This window comes from Chamaea fasciata, unplaced genomic scaffold, assembly GCF_029207755.1.
Source record: "Chamaea fasciata isolate MVZ Bird 193981 ecotype frontalis unplaced genomic scaffold, bChaFas1.0.hap1 SCAF_623, whole genome shotgun sequence".
Taxonomy (NCBI): Eukaryota; Metazoa; Chordata; class Aves; order Passeriformes; family Sylviidae; genus Chamaea; species Chamaea fasciata.
Window position 1 is genome coordinate 13,697 of NW_027094708.1, and position 18,722 is coordinate 32,418.

The following is an 18,722-nucleotide window of genomic DNA, read 5'->3' on the forward strand; positions in this document are numbered from 1 at the left end:
CATTGCCAGTGGTGGGGTTTCCTTTAGGAAAGCAGCTCCTTTAGGATGTGCTTCAGTCAGAATATTTCCTTGAGCTGGATGTCTGGGAGAGGTGTTGGGATGCCAGTCTCAGTAGCTTTTTGTGGTTACCAGGCTGTTTCACCTGGTTCCTTCTAGGCCATTTCAGAGTGTGATGCAGAGCAGAATTGCTGCAGTTGGACTGTAAATATAGTTCAGCAGAGTGGGTCCATGAACTTTAGCTTTAGAAGAGTAAGTGCTCGGGCATGTGGGAGTTTGCTGTGACTTGTGAAGGGCCAAGGCCTGAACAACAGGTCCTGGGCTCAAGCTGACCTGGAGATGAAGGTTTAAACCAGATGTTGTGTTTGTATCCTCTCAGTAGTGCAATAGCCAAGATTATTAGTGTTCTGGGCTAGGTCCGTGCTCATTAGTGAAACACGGCTTGACCTTTCTGTGTTCAGAGGCCGGACAGGGCCCTGAGATGAGTCCTGTGGCCTTGTTGGGAGGAGCGGGGCCAAAGGCAGCTCCTGCATTGCTCCTGAAGCCCTGGCCAGGCTTTGGGGCGACGCAGGAGGAGGCTGAGCCCAGCTGTTCCCGCCGTGGGAGTTGTGTGCGCCTGTTTATTGCAGCATTTGCCCGACCTGGGCCCTGTCCCGGCACAGCCGGAGCCTCTTGGCCTGCGGGCGGACGCACCCGCGGGAATTGCCAGTTCTGGGGGGGCTCTCCAGGGCTGGGTTGTGACAGGGGATTCCCAGCTGCTGGGGGTAAGGCTCAGGGTCCCTGGTGCTGGATCTCAGTCCCTGTAGGTCACCTTGGGTAGCAGTGCTGGGGAGCATTGCTGAGCTTCTCCTTGGGAGGTTCTTGGCTGCTCTGAGCTGTCGCCAAAGACCCTGAGCTCCTGAGGTTGGTGTCTGTGTCTTTGGTGCTGACCCTGCCCACTGGCCAAGCTACTTTGGAGGGTTTGAAGGGTCTAGGGCTGAGTGCCCTTTGGGCAGTTTGCTGCCAGCCTGGTGTGCTCCTGGAAGTGCCGCTGACCTGCCAGGACTGAGGAGCTGCTGACTGGGTGCTGGCTCTGCTCTGCAGTGGAGCTGGTAGTCCCTGGGAGGGCTTAGGGAGCAACCTGGAGATGGGCTGGGGGAGCCTGAACTGGGATCTTCTCCCTTGCTGACCCTTGATAACAGGGCAATAGAGAGATGCACATTTCCATCTAGCTTGGGATTGCTTGGGCAAACGAGTAAAGCTCTGGAAGGTCCTTGCATGTGTGGGGTTTTTGTTCCTCCTCCAAACTGATATCAGAACCTTGTGGCGGTGAGTTTTGTTTCCCATGGAAAAGGGCCACTCGTCTTTATAAGCCCCCTATCTTTGCCCCTTAGCCTGCAATGTCTGCGTGTCACCCTCAAGCCCCACCATGTTGTCCCTTGGCCCCCTAACCTCCACTGTGTGCTCTTCACCAGGTTAGGGGTGGGTTTTAGGGTGCAGTTAGGTGTCGTGGGAGGGGTGGTTCATCTGTCACCACCAAGTGCCTCCCCCTTTGTCTCTCAAGCACCCCTGTCTGCTCTTGCTCCTCAAGGCACACCCTGCCCCTCAGCCTCTATGTCACCCTCAAGCTCCCCCACTGTAGCCTCTTAGCTTTGTGACACCCTGGAGCCCCTCCTTTAGTCCGCAAGCTCCCCCTCTGTCTCTCAGCTGCCCTCATCCTCTGTGTCACACTCCAACACCACTCCCCTCAGCCCCTAGCCTCTTTGTGACACCCTCTACCCCAGAAATCTTGTCCCTCCCATTTTGTTTGGGTGCTGTCCTGCTGCGAGGTCTGCAGAGTCCTGGTCTTAAGTTTTCCACCTGCTGCTGCCGGGATAAGTCACAGGCGGGGCGAGGGGTAGAGCAGGGGATGAGGAAGGGGTGGAATGGAAGGTGCAACACCACAGCGGGCGCCACGCTGCCGTAAAGCATAGCTGCCGCCTTTCCACCTCTTGCCACACTGCCGTAAACCATCGGCCGAGCCCCGTCGTGCCGATCGCGCTACCGTAAAGCGCGGGGGAAGATGGCGGCGGTGACGGTGTGGGAGCCGCAGGCCGGGTCGGGCCCCGCCGGGCCACACCGGGAATGGACGGCGGAGCCCGTCAGCACCGGCGTGAGTGGGGTTAGGGGCGGCGGAGGGACCTACTTGGAGGGCTGCGGAGTCGGGATGGGCTTATGGCGGCTGGGGGTGTTATGGACCAGGAGAACTCGCCATGGGGTGGAGGGAGCGGGGGCAGAGAGTCTCCGATGTGCGGCTGAGGCTGGGTTTGGGGCAGAAGGGGGTGGAGGAGCAGAGTGTTCCCTGAAGAGTGTGGGAAGGGGAACATGGCTTAGAGGGGGATGCAATGGGGCGCGGGGTGGTTTGTCTACGGAGGGGGGGAGTTGCTGTGGGGCTGGGAGTTCTGTAGAAAGACGATTTCTGTGGGGCACGGGGTGATTTATGTGTGACGGGGGGGGCGGTGTGTGGGGCGATGTCTGCTGTGGGGCAGGGACCTGCAGCGCAGCCTCTCCCTTCCCTCCCTCCAGACCACCATCATGGCCGTGGAGTTCGATGGAGGCGTCGTCATTGGGGCCGACTCCCGAACCACCACCGGGTGAGCGCCATGGGCCGTGATGTCATCAGTGCCCTCACGGCGGGGTCCGGGACCGTGTCATGGGCGTGTCACTCTTGTCTGGGTGTCACCGTGATGTCACTCAGCCACCCCCAAAGCTGTGGGTACGGTCCCAGGTATCAGGGTCACACCTGAGGCATTTTCCATCACTAAAATCATCCAAGAATCCTTTGATTTATGTGGAATAATTCCTGCTCAGGTTAAAGTTTGTGCTCTTGGTCCCAAGCTTTAGATTTCTCTCCACGTAATCCTATTTTTCTTTTTCCTTCTTTTAGTGGAAGTTTTCAAATCCCGCAGAACCATTCCCCAACATGGTGATAAAAATTGGATTTAAGTCCCATGTTAAAATCACTCAATCCAAAGGGCTTCCTGCATCCTTCAAATTCACGTATTTCTTGATTAATCTGTAAAACACGGGACACTTCCCACACTATTATTGTTACAGTCTTGCATCCATTATATGGAAAAATTCCTTCCAGTGCCTCAGATCTTTGAACAAAACCTGAATTATTTTTATTGATTCCATCCTGATAATCCTGTAAAATCCATTTCCCAGCATTCCCTGGGGGTTACCCATGGCTTTCCAGGATTTCCTCCCCTGGTTTGTTTTGTTATTACCACAGCAAATCCTACATTTCTAAGTCCCATGCCTGCAAAACTTGGCACTTCGTGCCCAGAGAAGTTCTGGCATCTTTTTGGGACCGACGCCTGCTTTCCATGGGTTTCTCCACACCTCGAGCTTGTTGCTCCTCTTTCAGCGTCACCTCAGGGGGGTTGTTAGGGTAACACGGCACTGCTGTCACCCAGTGCCTGTCACTCAGTGTCACCGGGCGGCTGTCACGGTGACATCACGGCGGCATCCCGCAGGTCCTACGTCGCCAACCGGGTGACGGACAAACTGACCCCCGTCCACGACAGGATCTTCTGCTGCCGCTCGGGCTCGGCGGCCGACACGCAGGCGGTGGCCGACGCCGTGGCCTATCAGCTGGCCTTCCACAGGTACCCCCCGTGGGCGTGGGGCAGGGCTGGGGGAGGCTGTCGGAGCAACCCCCAGCCCCACACCTGGCACTGCCCCACAGCGTGGAGCTGGAGGAGCCGCCGCGGGTGCGCACGGCTGCCCGCCTCTTCCAGCAGAGCTGCTACCGGTACCGTGAAGAGCTCAGCGCCGGAATCATTGTCGCTGGCTGGGACCCACGGCGGGGGGGACAGGTAGGATCCCTTCAGTCCCGGTGTCCCCTTTTTCTGTCTGGGAGCACTCCCCCTTCTGCCCTAGTGTGTCCTTTTTTCCAGCCTGGAGCGATCCCCTTTTCTGTCCAGGAGTGTCTCACTCTGACCCACATCTCCTTTTGCCTCTAGGTATCCCCTTCTCTGCTCCACAGCACTCACCTGTGCCCTACGACCCCCCCCTTTCTGTCCCATAACCCCATCTTTTCCCTACAGCCCCCTCCTTTGCCCCACAGCACCCCACAGCCCCCCTTGTGCCCCCTAGGTGTACGTGGTGCCGATGGGAGGGCTCCTCTTGCGCCAGCCCTTCGCTGTGGGGGGCTCAGGCAGCTCCTACATCTACGGATTCCTGGATGCCACATTCAAGCCTGGGATGAGCCGTTCCGAGTGCCAGGAATTTGTTGCCCGTGGTGGGTTTGGGGGATATTGGAGAATTAGGGGGGAGGTAGCAAGGGTCCTGAAAGGGGGCTTGGGGTCCTGGGAGAGGATTTGGGGGAATGGAGGAGTCTGGCTGGCATTGAGGGGTTTGGGCATGTCCTAGGAGGGGATTTTGGGAACGTGCAAGGGTTTTGGGGTCTTGGGAGGGGATTTGGGGGACACAGAGGGGTTTGGGGGATCTTGAAGGAGAATTTGGGAACACAGAGAAGTTTGGGCAGTGTTGAGGGGTTTTGGAGCGCCTTGGGGATTTGGGAACACAAATGGTTTGGGGCGGGTCCCTGACCTGTGTTCCCCCAGCGCTGGCCCTGGCGATGGTGCGGGACGGCTCCAGCGGGGGCGTCATCAGGCTGGCAGCCATCACCGAGGAGGGGGTGGAACGGACAGTCCTGGCTGGCTCTGACCTGCCGTGGGGTGATGGTGGCCCCCCTGTCTGAGGGAGAGCCCCCCCCAGGACCCCCAAGCTCGGCGGGGGAGACAATAAACAGCTCCGCTGCTGGATGTTCTTGGGGTCTGGCTTTCGAGTCCCCTTCTGTCACCCTGTCCCTGGTGGGGGCAAGGTCACACCCACAGTGTGACAGGCACAGACCCCAGCCCTGGTGTGACACAGATACAGCGCCCCCCAGCGGCTGTAGGTTTTGCTTTAATTACATGATCACGACCCATGATTCATTAACAAAGCGGAGGGTGCTCGGGGAAGGGGGGGAATTTGGGGGGGCTCTTGCCCCACCCTGTGACCTTGATCTTGACTGGTAGCAAACCCCTCAGCGGGGTGGGAGGGGGGGGCACAGGGGCAGGGCACCCTACAGTCTCTATAGGGCTGCCCAATAGGGACAAGGCAACCCCTGTCCTCCCCATAGGAGGGATCCAGCACCCCTGTGTCAAGCCCAGGGCCCCAAGGAGTGGGTAATGCACTCCTATAGGACCCAAGACTCCTCTATAGGGCCCCAGGGATCCCTATAGCCCCAAAGCATAGGTCACGTACCCCTATAGGGTCCAAGACCCCTCCATAGGGCCCCAGGGCCATGTCATAGCCTTGATGGGGGTGGTCAGGTACTCCTATAGAGCCACCTCCCCCTCAGCCCCTGGTGGGGTTGGGGGGGGGCGGGTCAGGCACCCCCACAGCACCTGAGGGAGAGGTCAGACCCTTCCACAGCCCCTTTGTGGAGGGTGAAGTGCCCCTACAGAGCCCATGGGATGGGGTCAGATCCCCCCGACCCCCCCTGGGGGTGTCAGGCACTGAGGAAGAGCCGCTGGTACCACTTGTTCATCTGCTCGAGAAAGATGAAGGTGAGCACAGTGTGGGGGCCCAGGCGGGCGTAGTAAGGGGTGAAGCCCTTCCAGAGGCTGAAGAAGCCCTCATACCGCACCACCTTCAGCAGCACGTCCTGCGGAAAGGGGCAGTGTGTCAGAGGGTACCCCAAAAATGATGAGAAACCTAAAAAAACTACATGGATGCCTTTCCAGAAGGATTGGCAACCTTGAAATAACATGGACACTCTCAAAGTGATGGGGAATCCACCCAGAACTATGAGAAACTTTCCAAAAATGACAGGGATACTGTCCTCAACCCCAAACCCCCCCCCCCCCCGTAATGGGGAACTCTCCAAAAATGCCAGGGAAGCTCCCTGAAATTATGGGCATCTCCTCAAAATGACCTGAATTTCTCCTCCCGCCTCCAATGACAGGGAACACCCCCAAAATGGTGTGAAACCCCCCAGCTGAAAGGGAAGTCCCAAAATGACAGAGGAGCTGACGGGGACTCCATATGGTGTTGCCCTCTCAAACCCCGTCACTCACCAGCCCATTGCGGTACTCGGGCTTCCCATCTATTGTCCGCATGTTCTGGATCCTGTTGGGGAAAATTTAGGGGTTAGGAGGCTTTGGGGTGACCACGTGTCACATCTATGGTTATTTAAGGGAGAGCAGGGGACCCCCCCCCCCCCCCCAGTATGAACCCACCGGGTCTTGACGATGTCAACGGGCATGGAGGCGGCCGTGGTCACCAGCCCACTGATCATGCTGGCGCAGAAGTGGCACAGGATGTCGTCACGGAAATGCCCTGGGGGCACCCCAAAACATCAAATGGGAATGGGGGGAGAGTGCACTAGGATTTAGGGTTTCCTCATGGCAGACCCACCCCCTGAACTCACCGGAGTCGAGCAAGAATTGTTTGGATTGGGAGTACGAGGCGAGCTGAGCAGCGTTGACCACCACGGCACGGGCCATGGTGGGAATACAGCCCTAGGGGAAAACGGCATGTTTGGGTGAGTCCTGTGCACCCCCAGACCCCACCACATCACCCCCTGCATTTCCACCCCCTGCATTTCCACCCCACAGACCTCACAACACTGGGGATGTAGCACTGAGGTGGGAGATGGGAGTTTGGGGGACACCTGGCTTCCCCCCCAGAAGATGAGGATACCCCCTGCATCCCTGGGGAGGCAGCAGGGGAGTCATAGGAGGATCTTGGGCTCCTGCAGCCCCCACCTACCCTCCACAGCGTGAGCACCCCCTCCTCTCTTGCCATCCTCACGAGAGCATCAAACACATTCTGATACCCGCGGCGCTCGCCAGGGGGCAGCCTGGGATTTGGGGCAAAGAAGGCGGATTTTGGTAAAAAAAGCAGACTTAGGGGGGCAGACGAGGGCATAGATATTGTTTGGAGGGCTGGGGACTCACCTGCCATCAGCTGTCATGCGGATGAGGGCTACCTCAGCTGGGGTCCCCACGAAGGCCCCGGCAGCCCCTGCTGTCATGCCCATGGCTGCCTTGGCCAGGAACGGAGGGGGGGTTCCATCAGCCCCCCCAAAACGCTCCAGGAGGACACTGTAGATGCCCAGGCGGGTGGTGGTGTAGGTGGCCTGACGTAGAAGCCCGGCTGATAGCCTGGGGGGACACAGAGAATGGGAGGAGTCCCAAAAATGGGGGGGCAGGAAAGAGCTCAAGGCTTGCAGGTGCTTGGGGTTCTATGGTTTTGGGGGGTCTGTATCCCATGTAGATGACCAGCAACCTCTTACAGCATGAGACTGACCCCAGGGCATTCAGGAATGTGAGGTTTAGGGGGGTCCCAGGGCGTTTGGGGGTTTAAGAGATGTCCTAAGGATTTGGAGGTTCATGGGGGTTCTGGGGGGCCCATACCCCGTGTAGATGCCCTTTAGTCCCTCGTGGCGCAGGATCGACCCCAGGGCGTGCAGGGATGTCCGGTACTCACGGCCCTTGGCCCCGGCCCCGCTCAGCTGCATCCGGTTCTTCACCAGGTCCAGGGGCTGCACGAAGACTGTAGCCCCCATCCTGAAGGAAGAGGGTCAGGTAAGGTCAAGGGGACCCCAAAAATATCACATCCCTCTCCACAGCCCCCCAAATCCACACACAGCCCTCTCGGAGGAAACCTGAGGTAACAAGAAAGTCTGAAGGAGCTTTGGGTATCTATGAGGGAGGCACAGGGCAGGTTTGAGGGGAGCTGGATGTGATTTCGGTAGGTTTGAAAGGGTTCCGTGGATTTGAATTGATTTTGAAGGGCGTTGGGGGGGCTGGGGGCTCTGAAGGGGGCTTGGGGAGCGTTTGAGGGACTCAGAAGGGATTTGGGAGAGGCTGTGGTGGGTAGTCATGGGGATCGAGGGGAGTTAAAGGGTTTGCAGGGGCTGAGGAGTTAAGAGGGGCATCGAGGATGGTTTAGGGGCGACCTGAAAGGTTTGCGTGAGGGAATGTCGGTTTGGGAGTGCGGGATCCCGGTTTTGTCGTGGGGGACGGGAAGGGGGGGGGGGGGGGGCTCTCACCCGGCCAGGCCGCCGAAGAGAAACTTCACGGATTTCGGGGAGGTCTTTGGTCTCTCGGCCGCCGGCGCCGCCGCCATCGCGGCCGGGCCTGGTACCGGGGGCGCGCGGGGGGGGCGCGGGGTCCGGCACCGGCGGCGCCCCAAGGTGACTCGGGGGGGCGCGACGCCAGTGCGCCTGCGCGGGGCGCCTGCGCGGCGCCGGGGCGGGGGCCCCCGCGGGGAGCAGGGCTCTGCGGAGAAGCACCGCCCCTAAGGGAGGGAGCGTGGCCGTGCGCCCCGCCCTCACGCCTCTCATTGGTGGAGGATGTTTAGGCGGGAAGGGAAATCGCTCGGTAACCGCGGGAATTGGTTGGGGCAAAGGTGGGTGCTCGGTCGCCCCGCCCCTCTCTCGCGAGATTCTGCCATCTTGGGGGGGCCTGAGGGGCGCCGCCGGCGGCGGGAGGGGTCGGCGACCGGGACCTCTCGCACTTGGTCCCGCTGCTGCTCAGCGCCGTGGGGTGATGCTTGTCCCGTCCTGCTCCAGGCGGTGAGTGCTGAGGGGTACTGGGACGCGCTGGGAGATATTGGGAAGCATTTGGGACACTGGGGGGCGCTGTCAGGTACTGGAAGGCTCTGTGGGTGTGCGGGGAAGCACTTGGTACACTTGGGATCACTGGGAGGCACTTTGAGCGCACTGGGGGTCACTAGGAGGCGCTTTGGGGTCACTGGGAGGCGCCTTGGGTGCACTGAGGGGCATTTTGCGTGCACTGGGGGACAGTGGAGGCAGTCTGGGTCTACTGGGGGGCAATGGGGGCAATCTTGGGTGCATCAGTCAGCACCGGCGTCATCACTCGGTGTCTCCCTACTCATACTGGCACCTCCCAGTGACTCTTACTACTCATTTTAAATGGGAGTCACTGGTGAGGTACTGAAACCCACTCCCTCCCCAGAACTTTCATTCCCCTCCAAACCCCGTCCCTCCCCTCCAGCCCCCCCGCCCCCCCAGCCAGTTTTGGGGTACCCCTGAGGTGTTGAGGGTTGTTGGGGACACCAGAGGGCACACAGTGCCAGGGATGACACAGGTGACTGCGTCCTACAGGTGTCAGGGTGCTACAGGTAACAGGATCACCTGGAGATGAAGTGGGGGTAATGACCCTGTCCTACAGTAGCTAGGGGCTGCCATGGCTCCATAGGTGACAGTGATGGGGTGATGATGTGCCCCAGCCTCACAGTCATGGGCGTCACCTCATGACAGGGGCAAAGGTACATAGGGCACCCCAACACCTGGGTCCCTTCATGCTGGGTGAGGGGGATGGGGGACCAGCACTCCATCCGCCCCTTGGCCCAACCCTTGATACCCCAATTCCCGCCGTGGGGCAACTGCGGGCCCTTCCCTCCATCCGTGAGTCAGCCGGGGAGGCGAGGGGGGAACAGGAAGCGCCAGAGCCACCACATTGCCCTTATAAGGACTCGACAGCACCGGAGCTGCTTCCGCCTGCCCGGACGCCTGGTGCTGCCCCACATCTCCGCCTCTACCCCACATCACCTTCCCGCATCCCCATCTCTGCGCTACACCACCTTCTTTACCCCACACCAGCCCCATCTCCCTCTGCCCCACCCCATGCCCCCACATCCACACTTCTGCCCCACATCAACGCATCACACCACCTCCCCAGTCCCCACCTCTGCTCCACACCACCCCCTGAACACCTGGGCTCCTGCCTCACAACTTGCCAGAATCTCTAGCGTTCCCTTGTTCTGTCCTACCATCCCCTCCAGCTGCTGCCTGGACCCCCAACTGCCTTCTCCCCTGCTGCTCCTGCAGCCTCCGCCGTGAGTGCAGCCCTTAAATAAAGCCTCTGTGCCCCAGTTTTGCCTCCTGAGAGTCGGGGGTGTGGAGGGGGGCCTGCTGGGGCGACTGCTGAGGTGTCACCCCCACCCCATCGTGGACTTTGTCCCCCTGGGGCACGGCAGCACCCTTGGACCCGGGTATCCGGGGCAGCCTCCTCCACCCTGGGTGGAGGGCAGAGCCACACCCCACGGCCCCGGCCACACATTGAGGTTCCCCCCAGAGCACCCAAAAATCCCGGACCCACAGCGAACTCCCCACAAGGGCACTTTATTGCTGCCGGCAGCGGGGATTGGGGGGGTGACAGGGGGGTGGGGGATCGGGTCCTGCTGGTCCCTGGCGGTTCCTGCTGGTCCCTGGGGGTCCAGGGGTCCCCGGGGGGGGCCCGGAGATCCCCCCCCAGCCCCCTCAGTACTGGCTGCGCCGCAGGTGATTGGCCATCTCATAACATTTCTTGTTGACACAGCCGCCGTGGACGCCCTCCTTGCCCATGGCCAGCACAATGGCTGCAGGAGTAGGGGTATAAGCTGGGGGGATGATCCCAACCTTCCCAAAACCCCCATCACTCCCCACAGACAGGGGCTCATGGGGGGAGAAGGGCAGGAGGCAACAGCTGGGATGAAGGGACCCCAGTAGTTAGCAAGGGAAGATCTGGGGGGACCTGGGGCAAGGGGGGAGGTGGGACATTAACAGGAAGCAGGTCAGGGGTAACACAGGTGCCAGGGCAGCAGGTGACGTGGCCAGGTGGAGCTGTGTGGGGGAGAGGACATGGGGTGACTTGGCATGACAGCGGGGAAGGTGGGGGGCACCTGAGTAGTGCTGGGACTGACACTGGGTGCCACAGTGATGCCATAAGATACACGGGAGGAACCTGCAGAGGCTTGGGGGGTCATGGGGGGTGACAGGAACTGATCAGGTGGTGATACAGGGTGCCAGGGACGTGTGGGGGGGCTGATACAGGGTGACAGGGTGGTTTCAGGGGGAGTTTCCTTTTTTTGCTGATTTTGAAGGTGGGGGGGTCACAGGGGAAAGGAGGGCAGGGGCTGTGCTGGGAGGGTGATGAGGATGACACAGGGTGTGGGGCAGGGGTGACAGAGGGATAGTTCCAGGGGATCCCTCACTCTTGTTGGTGATGGCAGCCGTGATGTTGAAGGTGGGCGCTCCGGCAGCCCCCTTGGTGCGCAGGTCCATGCTGTGCTCCCCCTCCACCAGCAGCGAGTCTCGGATGACGGAGCAGCGCAGCCCCCCCAGCGTCAGCCCCTGCACCAGCAGCGGCCCTCGCTCGGGGCCCACCAGTGCCGCCACCTCCGCTGGCTGTTGGCAGAAGGGTCAGGGGCACCCCAAAAACAGACCCCAGAGCCCCAAAACCCACCCGTCACCCCCCCCCCGCCCCCCATAAGGAACACAACTGTCTGGGGACTGCTATAACCCCCCTGCTCAAGGCCCATCACGTATGTAGGCTGGACAGGGGTGGGGACAGGTCAAGGGGCCCCCAGAGGCCACCCAGGGCCCACCAAAACCAAACGCAGACACCAAACGCCCAGGTAGGGTCCCTGTAGGACACTCGGCAAACAGGGACTCTCATAACTTCCACTCCATGACCATAAAAGGGACCCAGGTGTCCCAGGACCCCCATGACTCCTGCCAGGGACCCCACGTGTGACCCCTGATCCCCGAGGGGACTCCATAATAAGACCCGAGAATCCAGGGATCCCCATGACCCCCCCCCCCAAACTCGGGACCCTCCAGGGCCGACACTTCTACCCGCTGCCAGGGGGAGGAACAGGTCAAGAACCCCAAAACCAGCCCCCGAGGAACCCCATAAAAGACCCCTTAAACAACCGCCCCCCGGGACCCCACATTTAACCCAGACAACCCCATCGGGACCCCAAGACCGGAGACCCCCCTGAACCTCGTCATAGTCCCCCAGCGGTTCGGGAACCCCCATGAGTCCCCCGTGACCCCAAGCAGGGACCAGGGATCCGGCAGCCCCCCTGTCCCACCATGGGCCTCCCCAAACTTCTCCCCTCCCCCCATTTCCGAGGGGGGAAGTGGGGAGGGGGGAGGGGGGTGCGCGCGCGCCGCCCCTCCCCCACAGGAAGCCCCGGCCGCCCCTCCTCCACCGGGAAGTGGCCGCATTCCGCGCATTTTTAGAAGGTTTTTAAGTGGGGAGGGGTTCTTCCACCTCCCCCAATCTCCCCACGAGACCCCCACCATCCACTTAGGGGACTGCAATAAAATAGATAGGGAGTGGGGACGGAGGTCGTCGAACCACGTGGTGTTCGCCCATCCCCCGCTTCCCCGCCCGCCTGCGACCCCCCAAAACGCTCCAAGCGGGGTTAAGGAAGGGACTGCCCGGCTGCCGGGCCCCCCCCCGCCCCGCCTCCAGGGCCCCCCCAGCACCGGCCCTCCCCCGGCACCGGATCCCCGGGCATGGGCAGCGCCCGAGCCCCCCCCCACCGCGCTCCACGCTGGCGCTTTTGCGTTTTTCTCCCTTTTTTGTCCTTTGCGGAGCCCGTCGCGGGAGGGGTGGGGGGTCAGCCCCGCCCCTCAGAGGCCACTGGGTCCCCCCGCCCTCCGCGCGCTTGGGCGGGAAACGCCTCGGCGCGCTGCCCCCCCCCCCCCACCCCTGCCGGTCCCGGCCTCTCACCGTGATATTGGCGAAGGTCTTGCCGGGGGCGGCGGCCCAGACGGCGGGGGTGTCGCGATAGCCGACGATTGCGGCATCCTGGCAGGTGCCGTCCGCCAGCAGCGTCTCCACGTAGGGCGCCCACCCGCTCATGGCGGCGGCGGGCGGGCGGGCGGGGCGCGAGGGCGCGGCCTGCCGCGGGGGCGGGGCTTCGCCGGGGAGGGGGCGGGGTTTTCGGTCAGCGCCTGCGCGGTGCTATCAAGGCGCGGCGGCGGCGGAGGAGCGGCGGTGGCGCCGCGCGGCTGTTTTCATAGGGGACGGCAGGGGGCGGGGCGCGAGGGGGGCGGGGCTTTTTTGCGGGAACGCCCCTGGCCCCGCGCGCCGCGGCGGGCGCGCGGAGATGGGGGGGGGGGAGGGGGGGGGGGCTTGTTACCGCGACCCTCCCTCATTATCGGGACATCTTCCGCCCATTGCCATCCCCCGTTTTGGTCCAGCCCCCATCGTTACCGCGATCCTTGCACTCCCGTTTACTGTGAACCCTTCCCTAAGTGGGCCCACTTCCCCCCTTAATCCAAACCCTTCGTATTATGGATGCCGCGATTATCACGGTGCATCACCTCCCGTTAGTGAAACATCTCCTCAGTATTCCGACACTCGTTTCCGTTATTTGGACCCTCCCTATTACCTCGACCCTCACCCTTTATTGTTCCCCCTCTTCCCTGTTATTCCGATTCCCCCCGTTATCGCGACACCCCCGCGGTTATCGTGACCCCTCAGACTGATAACGAATCCCTTGTTATTGCGCCTCCTTCCCTTATATTGTGAATCCCAGGTATTCTGATACACACAGGCCCTTATCGCGACACCCCTCCTGGCGCTGGCCCCTACGTGGAGCCCCAAACGGGGGTCGCTGGCGGGGGGTGATAGTTCAGCGCGTGTCTAGGGGTGCAGACCCCCGCCCCTCCCCCCGTGGGATGCGGTTTGACTCAGACCCGGGCGGGACTTTCCGGGGGGAGGGGGGAGGGGCAGCGGTTTCACTTCCTGCCCCGGAGGGGGGGAGGGGCTCGGCGGTTGAGGACGGGGAAGGGGGGCCGAGGCGTTCGGGATCATCTCCCCCCGAGAGGACCCAGGGCGCCACGACCCCCAGAACTGGGTTGGGGGGTCGAGGGCTCGTGAGGGTGCCCGTTCCCCCCCACCCCCCATAAAAGGTCTGGTCCCGCCCACCCCCCCCCGGCGAGAACTTCCCCGGGAAGTGGTCAAAGCCACCGCCCCTCCCCCACGCCGTGGGGCCCATGGGGTTCAGTCCCCCCTCCCCCACCCCTGGTACTCCTTAGGGGCTGAACTCCCCCCCAAAAGACCTTCTGCACCCCTAAAATCCTGTCCTTCCCAATTCTCCCTCTCCCCTTCTGGCCGGTGCTGTTCCCCCCCAGGGCCTTCAGGCGGCGCTCCGGCCCCCCCTGTTGGGGGTCCCGTTATCGTGACCTTTGAGAGGGGCTAAAAATAGTCCCAAACCCGGGGGGGGGACACCTAGGGACCATGTCAAGTGCCATCAGCCCCGGGCACTTGTGGCCCCACCCTGTTTCCCCCAGCGGGGGCTGAATTTGATCACGGTCCCTCCAGCGGGGAGGTGGGAAGCGAAAGGCATAAATAATCCCGGGGGATGCCTGGGGGGCAGGGGCAGGGTCCCAGGCAGAGGCAGCACGGGGTGAGAAGGGCCTGGACCCGTCCTGGGTATTGGGGAGGGATGTCCGGGCTCACTCAGGGTCCCCCATAGGATGGGGGGACGTAAGGCCAGCTCAGGGCGCTTGGACGTGGGGGTTTCCCCCACGGAAGCTGGGATCAGGCTTCCAGGGTCCAGGGTCAGGCTGGGACCCCCATGTTCTTGGCCTTGTCCATCCAGAAGATCACAGCCCAAGAGATCCTAGATTCCCATGGAAATCCCACAGTGGAGGTGGATTTGTTTATGGCCAAGGGTATGGAGGGGCAGGGGGGGGATGCTGGAGTCGGGGGGAGGATGATGGTGGCGTGTAGGGACTTGGAGGAGGCTCAGGGTTGTGGTGAAACACATCAGGAGTGTTGGGGACATGGAAGGTTCTAGGGCAGGTGGTGACAGTCCCCACGACAGGTTTGGGTTTTGGGGTCACGTCATAAATTTGGAGAAAAGTCATGGGGCAGTGGCGGAGTGGTAGGAAAGGGCAGGAGGGGCAGTGGGGGCACCTGGACAGCAGAGTCCATCTGCCCTTGGTGGGAAAGCAGTTTGGAGGGGGTGGTCTTGGGGCCTGGAAACCCAGATCCCCTTGGCCAAGGGTCAGCAGTGAGTGTGTCCATGTATGGGGTCCCTGTGGTCTCTGGAGGGATTTGGGGCCTGGACACCACAGGTCTGTCTCAGCTAGGGTGGGGACTCATGGGGGATTTGGGGATTCAGGGGGGAATTTAGGCCCAACTCCCTGGGTGTGCTTCCAGTGCTGGAGCTTCTGAAAGCAGCCATTGGGAAGGCCAGGTACCTGGACAAGGTGGTCATCAGGATGGATGTGGCCGCCTCCCAGTTCTGCCGCAAGGGCAAATACAGCCTGGACTTCAAATCCTCCCCTGGAACCCAAGTGCCTCATCACCGTGGGGCAGCTCTACCAGAGCTTCATCGAGGACTACCTCAGTGAGCACTGGGATGAAACTGGGAGGGACTTGGATGGCACTGGGAGGCACTGGGAGGGCACTGGGAAGCAAGAGAGTGACACTGAGAAGGACCGGGAGCACTGGCGGGCATCGGGAGGAACTGGACCAGACTGAGGGTAACTGGGAGGCACAGGGAAAGCAGCTGGGGACTCTGATAGCTCATACAAGGCTGTGCCAGGGCTGCAGGGTGGTCACTGTCCCTCTCCCACCCTCCCAGGTGATCGGGCCATATTGGTGAACTCTAGTACACACTGGTGGCTGTTTCTCTACAGTGGTGGCGATTGAGGACCCCTCTGACCAGGATGACTGGGAGGACTGGAAGTAGCTCCTGACACAAGTGGACGTGCAGTGATGGGCGATGACCCGACAGCGACCAACCCGAAGTGCATCGCACAGGCAGCCAAGGCTGCAGGCAGGAAACTGCCTCCTGCTCACGGTCAACCAGACCAGATCTGCAACCGAGTCCATCCAGGTTCAAGTCCTCCAAATCGCTGGGCAGGTCCCCGTGCAAAACCCCAGCACTGAGCCCATGCAGGTGTGATCCTCATGTAACCCCCTCATTACCTAGTCCGTCCAGATGTGAGTTCTTGTGCAAATCCCCCACCACTGAGGACATCTTCATTGCTGACCTCGCTGCGGGGCTCTGGACTGGCCAGGGGAGTGCCTGCATCCCCTGTCGCCCTCCCTGTTTCCCCCACGACAGCCTCCACTGCCCCCGTCCCGCCCGATGAAGATGGGTGTCCCCTGTTGTCGCTCCAAGTGCTTAACCAAGTACAACCAGCTGAGGAGGTGAGGGATCTCCACATCCATGTGTCCCTTGCCTTGTCCCCCGATCTCCGTGTGTGGCCCCTTGTCCCCACATGTCCCAAGGGTCCCGGCTGCCTCCATGTCCCCACATCCCCCACAGGGAGCTGGGTGGGGTGCCCAAGCCCATCCCCATGTCCCTCCCAGTAGTGTCCTTGTCCCTATGTGTCCCGCATGTGTCCTGCTCTTCCCCAAACCCCCCATGTCTGCTGATCCCTGGATCATCCCCCCGTCACCCCACTGAGCTCTTGTCCCTCCCAGAATCAGGGAGGAGCTGGGGGGAGAAGGCCAAGCTGGCAGGACACAAATTCCAAAAGCCCAAGGCCAGTTAGGAGGGGGAAGGGCAGCGGGGCCCACCCTGCCTCCCCCACCAAGAGGTTCCCCCCACCCCCATAAACTTTGTGAAGTCCCAAGAGCTCCCAACTCACGCTGCGTCCCAGTAGGACACACACACACACACACGATCTGGGATATAGGGGTGCCCTCCTCACCCCAACTGCTCCCCCAAGAGAGACATGGGGACCAGGCGAGGAGACCAAGGTGCTTTATCACCCCCTCCATGTGTCCCCGTCACCCTCCCCCCACTGTTAAATACCCCTGGGGGTAGACCCCCACCACCACCCTCCCATCACACACAGGGCCCCCCAGGGCCCCCCCCGGCCCCGCCCTCATCCTCCGCCTGCCGCAGCCGCTTCTTGGCCCGGATCTCGTTCATGGCCTCTTCGATGGAGCGCGTGTCCCGCTTGTTGGCCACTGGCACTGTGGGGACGCAGCAGAGATACAGGTGGCTGCCACCCCCCCTCAGGAACCCCCCGGCACCCCACAGAGAGCCCAGGTATTTGGGTGCCCAAAACCTCCCTGGGAAGGGACCCAGGTATGCAGGACACCCCCAAGCCTCCTGGACCCCCAAGAGCTCTGCAGGGCCCTCTGCTCACCACAGCCGTACGCCTTGTTGGCCTCCATGGTGCGGGCAGCGGCTTTGGCGGCGTCAGAACCGATCAGGTGCCGATATTTGTCCTTGTAGTCGTTGGGGGGGCCCGGGGGGGCGGGGCCTCGCTCTAGCTCCGCCTCCTCCTGCTGTGCCGCCAGCTCCTGCGGGTGAGGAGTCAGCAACAAGCCCTGCCCACACCACCCCACCCACTCAGGCCACACCCACCAAGTCACACCGCACCTATATAAGCCCTGCCCCCACCATGTATGCATGCCACACCCATCTGGCCACACCCTGCTGAGCCCCACTCACATCAATTAAATCCTGCCCCACGCCCACTAAGCCCCACCTACCCGTAGGCGACGCCGCTCTTCAGCTCGGGCCGGGTCCCACTCCTCCCCTCGCCGATACGCCTCCAGCTCCTCATCTGATGGCGCGAACTCCTGGGGACACCAGTATCACTGTGCGTGCCCTTACTGCCCCCAGTGTCCCCCACAGTGTCTCCTGCCACCCCCCACCTTTTTGAACACCATTACGTAGCGACTGTCCTCATCGTCTCCAAAGGAGAAAGACGTCAGGCCGGCCACCTCTGCCACATCGTGCCTGGGGGAACACGGAACTGCTGGCACTGGGGCTCCCCAGTGGCGTGCCTCCCCATGAGGGTCCCCAATGCCCCAGGGGGTGCTGCCATCCTGGGGTGTTGTTATCCTACCGCTGTGTCTCCAGTGTCCAACCCCAGCACATGAAGTATTGCCCCACAGTGCCGCCATCATACCCCAAGTGCCCCCAGTATCCTCCCATTCCCTGAGTGTCCCCACTGTTCTCCCAAGCACTCCCAGTACCATCAGTGTCCCCACTGCCCTCCCAGTGCCCCTCGGAGCGGCCAGTACTCTCTCAGTGTGCCCAGGGCCCCACTCACAGGATGCTCCTCTCAATCTTGTTCATGGGCTGGAAACGGCGCCGGGGCTCCCCGGTGGCCTGGATGAACTGGGAGACCTCTTGCTCCATCTAGGAATACACGGGCAGGAATTTGTGGGGGCCCGTGGGCAGCGTCCCAAACGCCAAATGATGCCTGTCCCCTCACTCACCCTCTTTCTGAACTCGACCTTCTGGCGCTTCTCTTGCTCCTGCAGCTTCTTCATGCGAGCAGCTTGTTCTGGAGTGGACAGGGAGCGGAGGGTCGGCGGTGACCCCCAAAACTTCGGGGGTAGGGGGCGGGGCCAGCACCATCCCGGGAACGTCACTCAACGGGGCAGGGGAGCGGCCTGGGATGGGCGTGGCGTGGCGCGTGACCAAACGCACGACACAGGGTAAAGGGCAGGGGCGTGGCCACTGCGGGGGCGTGGCCAGACACCGCTCCTCGTCAATCAGGAAGGGAGCGCGTGCCCAGGGTACTGGGGGCGGAGCCGGCAGCCCGTGGTGGGCGCGGCCTCGCGTGAGGGCGGGTGCCGGGTGTGGGGGGGGGATTCTGAGGGCGAAGGCCCGGGATGCGCCGCTCCCCGCCGCGCCCGGTCGGTGCCCCTTCCCCGGTGCCTCCGCGCCCTCCCCGGCCCTGCTGACCCCGCGCCCGGCGCCGCGTCTCGCCATCGGCTGCGGCGGGCGGCCGCTCCATGGAGCTCAGGATGGAACCCAGCAGGTCTAGCTCCGCCATCTTGCGACCGGGCGATCCGTGACGCCGCGCGAGGGCCACGTCCCCGGCGTCGTGCGTCATCGCGTCGGGGACGTAGGAGTGCCCGGCCGCTGGAGCGGAGAGGGGGAGTGGGCGTGGTCTGGTCATTGGGGGCGTGGCCTTC

General features: G+C 62.1%; 4 protein-coding genes and 1 long non-coding RNA gene across 6 annotated transcripts; 2 read left to right on the top strand and 3 right to left on the bottom strand.

Moving 5' to 3' along the window:
* Positions 1 to 1,962: 1,962 nt before the first annotated feature.
* PSMB6 (proteasome 20S subunit beta 6) lies at positions 1,963 to 4,796 on the top strand. Of its 2 annotated transcripts, none has more exons than XM_066209072.1 (6): positions 1,963 to 2,128; positions 2,542 to 2,609; positions 3,495 to 3,626; positions 3,707 to 3,836; positions 4,068 to 4,261; positions 4,587 to 4,796. In XM_066209072.1, the coding sequence occupies exons 1-6, from the start codon at positions 2,039 to 2,041 to the stop codon at positions 4,687 to 4,689; spliced, it is 717 nt and encodes a 238-aa protein (XP_066065169.1). In that variant the 5' UTR covers positions 1,963 to 2,038; the 3' UTR covers positions 4,690 to 4,796. The 2 variants fall into 2 exon arrangements, with proteins under 2 accessions (XP_066065169.1, XP_066065170.1); XM_066209073.1 differs by having other exon boundaries at positions 1,972 to 2,128; positions 4,117 to 4,261.
* Positions 4,797 to 4,909: 113 nt separating this feature from the next.
* On the bottom strand, positions 4,910 to 8,252 carry SLC25A11 (solute carrier family 25 member 11). Its single transcript, XM_066209070.1, has 8 exons — positions 8,066 to 8,252; positions 7,428 to 7,580; positions 6,969 to 7,175; positions 6,781 to 6,871; positions 6,440 to 6,530; positions 6,249 to 6,348; positions 6,087 to 6,138; positions 4,910 to 5,674 (listed from the first exon to the last, which is right to left on the bottom strand). Exons 1-8 carry the CDS (start codon positions 8,140 to 8,142, stop codon positions 5,519 to 5,521), a joined length of 927 nt encoding a protein of 308 aa, XP_066065167.1. The 5' UTR covers positions 8,143 to 8,252; the 3' UTR covers positions 4,910 to 5,518.
* A 43-nt stretch (positions 8,253 to 8,295) lies between these two features.
* On the top strand, positions 8,296 to 16,559 carry LOC136305758 (uncharacterized). The gene is made up of 3 exons (XR_010725410.1): positions 8,296 to 8,590; positions 14,985 to 15,174; positions 15,467 to 16,559. It is a non-coding gene; the product is annotated as an uncharacterized lncRNA (long non-coding RNA).
* Positions 10,147 to 12,804, bottom strand: PFN1 (profilin 1). The gene is made up of 3 exons (XM_066209074.1): positions 12,543 to 12,804; positions 11,014 to 11,206; positions 10,147 to 10,398 (listed from the first exon to the last, which is right to left on the bottom strand). The coding sequence occupies exons 1-3, from the start codon at positions 12,672 to 12,674 to the stop codon at positions 10,301 to 10,303; spliced, it is 423 nt and encodes a 140-aa protein (XP_066065171.1). The 5' UTR covers positions 12,675 to 12,804; the 3' UTR covers positions 10,147 to 10,300.
* A 47-nt stretch (positions 16,560 to 16,606) lies between the features above and the next one.
* SPAG7 (sperm associated antigen 7) lies at positions 16,607 to 18,655 on the bottom strand. Its single transcript, XM_066209071.1, has 7 exons — positions 18,490 to 18,655; positions 18,018 to 18,085; positions 17,849 to 17,937; positions 17,448 to 17,532; positions 17,283 to 17,372; positions 16,934 to 17,090; positions 16,607 to 16,757 (listed from the first exon to the last, which is right to left on the bottom strand). The coding sequence occupies exons 1-7, from the start codon at positions 18,638 to 18,640 to the stop codon at positions 16,627 to 16,629; spliced, it is 771 nt and encodes a 256-aa protein (XP_066065168.1). The 5' UTR covers positions 18,641 to 18,655; the 3' UTR covers positions 16,607 to 16,626.
* Positions 18,656 to 18,722: the final 67 nt, after the last annotated feature.